General features: G+C 36.7%; 1 protein-coding gene across 1 annotated transcript; it reads right to left on the bottom strand.

Annotated features, from left to right (window-relative positions):
* Window positions 1-1,395: 1,395 nt before the first annotated feature.
* On the bottom strand, window positions 1,396-3,346 carry LOC124943432. The gene is made up of 6 exons (XM_047483936.1): window positions 2,997-3,346; window positions 2,471-2,629; window positions 2,115-2,400; window positions 1,793-1,861; window positions 1,650-1,730; window positions 1,396-1,587 (listed from the first exon to the last, which is right to left on the bottom strand). Exons 1-6 carry the CDS (start codon window positions 3,344-3,346, stop codon window positions 1,396-1,398), a joined length of 1,137 nt encoding a protein of 378 aa, XP_047339892.1.
* Window positions 3,347-6,062: the final 2,716 nt, after the last annotated feature.

Here is a 6,062-nt window from a genome sequence, read left to right as displayed (position 1 = left end):
GTCAAGTATTCCATGTACATCAGTGTGAATACACCACAGTCCCCACTCTCGGATGCTCTTGGGACTTCCCCTATCTTAGCTGTTGCGGTTTTAACTTTGGGGTGTGGAAACCTTTTGTATGTCATGGGTTTAATGGGGTCTTTGAAGTTGAAGTCAGGATACCTTATCATCTCACTGTCAGTTATTGTATGTGCAAATATATGTGGAATCATCTCACACAACGGTTTCAAATAAAGATCCAGGTTCTTATAAAGATAAGCATCGCAGTCATACACGTCAATGCGATTCTTTTGAAGACGTGCAACACACAAAATCCAATGCTTCTGGTTTATGTTGACGGACACGTAAATATCGTCGATTGTTGACCATTAATGAATATTTCTATGCGATGCACCCATTTAATAGTCTTTGAATTCTTCGACTGAATATTTTGCACTATCCTTACTAAATTTCTTGTTCTCTCGCCTTATTCTATCTGCCAATACGCAATTCCCTATTGCGACTTTAGAATTTTTATATGTCTTGGGATATTCTGCAATCCTTTTTCACAATAGGTAGCAAGATGCCTCGATTTTCTACACAATGGGAATACATTCAGTATATATCAAACAACATTGAACCATACTTAGCGAATCGCTAGGTACTTAGCGAATCGCTAGGTCCTTAGAGAATCGCTAGGTACTTAGCGAATCGTTAGGTCCTTAGCGAATTGCTAGGCACTTAGCGAATTGCTAGGCACTTAGCGAATCGCTAAGTACCTAGCGATTCGCGAAGTGCATTAATAATGAATAATGAATTGCACGACTTACAGTGTCTTCAAGCCATGTCAACCTTGTTAGAACTCTAACAAACATATCCTTCCCTACTACGTAAGTCGCTACATCCTTTTTCACATCATTGGTTTTTGGATCATCCAACCAATCTTTTACTTTATCTAGAAACTCATCTTCAAATTTTTGAAGGGGATTGATTTTCATTGGATTATTTGTCTTTGGCAGTTTTGACAAAGAAGGGTTGGTGTACGATTCATCGTTTTTCGGCTTCCTCAGTCTCCTCCCAAAATTTCCTTTAGGAGGAGTGTTGTATAACTTGAAATCATCATTGTCATCTTCAACCTTCTTACTCTCAATTCCTTTTTGCACTTTAACATCCTTCACTTTCACATCCACACTCTCCTCATCCTTCACCCTCACTTTCAGATCCTTCACCTTCAATTTCAGATCATCCACATCATCCTCCACAGCATCCATCTTCTCATCATCATCCACAACATCCATCTTCTCATACTGCAAAATAGCAACATTGTGGTTCGATATTTGCTTAGCGACTCGCGAGGTACTTAGCAAATCGCTAGGTACTTACCTTAGTCTCCTCCTTCTTGTCAACAACCTTGCTCTACTCCTTCTGCTCAACAACAATATTGCTTTCCTCCTTCTGCTCAACAACAACCTTGCTCTCCTCCTTCTTCTCAACAACAACCTTGCTCTCCTCCTTCTGCTCAACAACAACCTTGCTCTCCTCCTTTTGGTCAACAACCTTGCACTCCTCTTTGAATTCTTCAACCTTCACATCCTTAGGATATTTCACCTGCAAAATAGAAACATTCTGGTCAGATATGAACTTAGTAAATTCAAAATTCTAAATCTTACCTCAGTCTCCTCCACATTCTGGTCAACCTTGCTCTCCTCCTCCTCGAATTCTTCGACCTTCACATCTTTAGGATTCTTCACCTGCAAAATAGCAACACTGTGGTCAGGTATGTACTTAGTAAGTTCAAAATTCTAAATCTGACCTCATTCTTCTCCACATTCTGGTCAACCTTGCTCTTCTTCTCCTCGAATTCTTCCTTAGGATCCTTCACCTACAAAATAGCAACATTCTGGTCAGATACGTACTTAGCGAATCGCTAGGTCCTTAGCGTAACGCTAGGTCCTTAGGGAATCACTAGGCACTTAGCGAATCGTTAAGTTCACAAAACAAAATTTTACCTCAGTCTTCTCCTTCTTCTTGCCCACCTTGCTCTTCTTCTTCTTCTCCATATCATCTAATTTGGTTAATAATATGGACATCCTTTTGTTGGATTTATCTAACAACTGTTGGGACATACTAAAAACCATCATCTTCATCGAATCAAGGTGAGTTTGTTGAGTTTCTTTGTTTGTGATTTTCAACTCTTTGATGATCTCTGTTTTCAGCACTTTCAACTCCTCCTTCAACTCTATTTTCATCTCTTTCACCTCCTCCTTCAGTTCATCACATTTACATCCAACACCAACAGAAGGTGTCCGAGGACTTGACGTCGCGGTGGGGGGAGTAGGAATACGAGTCGGGCTCAATACATAAGCAAGCTTCCTCTTCAAGTTGACTACTTCTTTGAGAGTTCCTTCAACCTTTCTCTTCCTAGAGGCAGGTTTGGGGGAGTACATTCTTCATGTTCACTTTCATCTTCATCAAAATCCTCTTTGATTACCTTCCCTTTAGTAAATATCTCAAAAAAAAAACATCAGTTGTCTCGTCCATTTCTTCAAATTCCTCACCACTATATAACCTCTTCTCCATGGAGGACTCTTCCATCTCAGTCACATCCGTGGTCTTAAGGGCAGACTTTACCTCTATCAAGGTGTTTTTCCTGTTGGAATGATAGAGTAACAACCTTGAGCGTAGAGGGTCATTAATCTAATTCTTTCTGGCGAATTTAGGGACAAAAGGTGTTTTGGATGACCTCATTCGTCCACATTTGAAGTGCTAGTGCGAACCCATAAATGTTATATGCAAAAGGAGCATGAGGATCATCAGTCTTCTCCTTCTTCGAATAATATGAGAGACTGAGATGTTTTATGTTCTTGTTTAAACCCTTGAGGGTGGCTCTAAAGGTGACCTTCCCCCATGGATATCAGAGGAAATTTTCCTCGTCTTCCACCATGTGGAGTATTTTAGAAAATATCACCCTCCTAGGGTCAAATGTAAATAGGTACTAGCAAATCAGGCATACTAGCCCCATCTTGAATGCATCTTCCTTGTCTTTGCATTTCAAAAAAGCAGTCTCCAACTCGCTCATTCGCACACTATTTTTCCCTTTGAAATATTTCACCGAGAGAGGTGGACAACCTCGAAATTCTTCTTCGTTCAACTCAGGAAAACTGCAGAAGTATAGGCCTGTAACCAACGCATACTCCTTCATACCAAATATAAGTTCATGCCCATTCACCATGAAAGTTATCTCCTTGGAGTTTGAGCTTACCCTCCTCATCAACATATGATGTACTATTGTCCCTAAGAACTGCAAAACTGGGGCTGTGAATAATGATCTGAACTGGGTATTGTAAACCCTCTCCAAAAGATCCATATCCTCGAATTTCTTAACAACCTTCTTCAGGTAGAGGGCACTTTTCCAAGAAATCCGATTGGAAACTCAGTAACTGTAGTTTCTGCCATCTACAAAAGGAACAACATCATCAAAAATGTAAGAACAAATACATACACCATCGTAAACCATAAGTACTTAACGAATCGCTAGGTACTTAGCGAATCGGGAGGTACATAGCGAATCGCTAGGCACTTAGCGAATCGCTAGGTACGTAGCGAAACCCTAATAGCAAAACCATTGAAAACATTAACTGAACATAAGACAACAAAAATCATAAACTAATAAAAAACCCTAAACAAAAAACCATAAACAGACAAGAAACACTAAAACTTAACATGCAAAAACCCTAACTTTACATGCAAAAACCAAAACTCATAAACAAAAAAACAGATAATGATCGACCTTGGCAGGGAGAAGAAAGAACCAACCTGTTTAATAATGACGAACGAGAAGAAAGAACCGAGAAGACGATGAGAAAAAATGATCGTCCATGGCAGGGAGCAGTTCAGTGAAGACAGTGAAGAGGGGTTAGAGAGAGACAAGTCGCGCGGTTGAAATGAAATGTTCTGAAATGATTTTTTTTTAAATATAAGGTATAGCGCGTGTGCTTACGTGCGCCTCTTCAACTTCCTTAGCGAGTCGGTGAGCACTTAGCGAATCGCTAGACACTTAGCGAATTGCGAGGCACTTAGCGAATCACGAGGCACTTAGCGAATCGCGAGGCACTTAGCGAATCATGAGGGACTTAGCGAATCGCGAGGTACTTAGCGAATCGCGAATTCATCAAGGTCAGAGAAGATGGTTTGAATTCGATTTCGTTAGTCATTAAACATATTTGGTTAATAACGAACAAAATCGAATTCAAACCATCATCTCTTAACTAGAGCTCGAAGTACTTAGCAAATCGTGAAGTACAAAAATTTTTATTGGTTTCATAGGTAATCCATCTTGTTTGACAAGGTATCAACAACAAAGTCAAGATTTTGAAGAGAAGATGTGTTAACAAAACAAACCTTATAATTTTACATGGTAACATTTAGATTCTTCAGAAAAGGCCTTTGAAGAATCAATCATTGAGCTCCAGCTAAGAGAAGATTGTTTGAAATTTATTTCTTTAGCTTAATGACTAACGAAATCAAAGTCAGCCCATCTTCTCTTATCTGGAGCTCAATGATGGATTCTTAAATGGCATTTTCTGAAGAATCTAAATGTTTCCTTTAATGTAAAAAGATAAGGTTTGTTTTGCTAACACATTTCTCTTCAAAAACCATGAGTGATGTAGATACCTTATCAAATGAAGTTAATGATTAACTATAAATAACAAAAAATCTTGATACTTAGCGAATCGCGAGGTAGTACTTAGCGAAACGTTAAGCCCTTAGTGAAACGTTAAGTCCTTAGCGAAACGGTAAGTCCTTAGAGAAACGGTAAGTCCTTAGAGAAACGTTTAGTCCTTAGCGAAACGTTTAGCAAATCTTCCCTGAAACGGAAATCCATATGATCCGAGATTTTCTGCAAAAGCCATTAATGAACCTAACGAAATGCTCAAATATGAACCAAATAACAAATATGAACCCACAAATATGAACAAATATGAACCAAATAACAAATATGAACCAAATTAAAACAAGTTAAATCGAGGGGTTTGAAATGAAGAAAATGGAAACATAAACATAACTCGAATTAGGTTTAGGTTTGAAATGAACATCTTCTTTGACCTTCAAATCCTTAGAATCGGAGACCTGCATGCAAAATAGGTTTAGGGTTAGGGTTTATGAAGATCGTGTAAATAAAACAATAAATGGATTAGGTTAGAAATACAGATCTTGTAAATTTGTGTGAATTGAACAGCCGCCCGCAGCCTCCGTCGCCGTCGTCGCCGCCGCCGTGAAAGAGAGAACAAGAGAAGAGAGAGAAAGAAAACGAAGGAAATGAAAAAATTATAGTATTTATACTAAACCTAATCCACTTCGCGAAACGCTAAGACCTTTAGCGTTTCGCGAAAAGGCAATTTTGTCAAAAAAAAAATGACCACGAAGCAATTAAAATTATAATTTACCATCAGCTGAAATAAGGACATCTTTGAGGTCATTTCCTCAAATTTCCCTAATATTTTAACACAAAATAATAAATTATCTAAGAAACTTGTAAATTCTTTAACGATTAAACTTGTCCACAACCTCAATTTTAGTTTAACACAGATAACGATTGCAATTATTTTTTTTTTGTAAAATATGTAGATTTATCGAAATGGATAGAGGAAGAAGTTATTCTCAAAACCAATTTACTCAAAGAAATTTTAAATACATTGTGTTACTTTTATAAATATTAAGTGCTTTGTATTTCATTATGTCAAACAACAAAGAATAAATAAACTGACATATATTTTAATATTGAAAGATAAAACCAAACCAATTGAATTCATTAACAATAGTCAATAATTGAACATCAAAACATAATCTTTATTTGATAGATAAAATAAGTAATTATTATTTTATATATATTGTAGGAATGAAAATAAATTAGACCTACCCTATTTAATAAACAATATTATTATTTATAAATAATAATATTATTTATAATAATATGAAAATAATATTTTAAAATTTAAAATAATTTAAAAAGAGATTAAAGATCAAATTAAAGTTAATTATTATGATAATTAAATTCTAATTAGATAAATTAAATAAAAATT

The sequence above is a fragment of the Impatiens glandulifera genome, chromosome 6, assembly GCF_907164915.1.
Source record: "Impatiens glandulifera chromosome 6, dImpGla2.1, whole genome shotgun sequence".
Classification (NCBI taxonomy): domain Eukaryota; kingdom Viridiplantae; phylum Streptophyta; class Magnoliopsida; order Ericales; family Balsaminaceae; genus Impatiens; species Impatiens glandulifera.
Note: the sequence above shows the minus strand (reverse complement) of the source record. Positions and strands in the feature narration are given on the sequence as shown.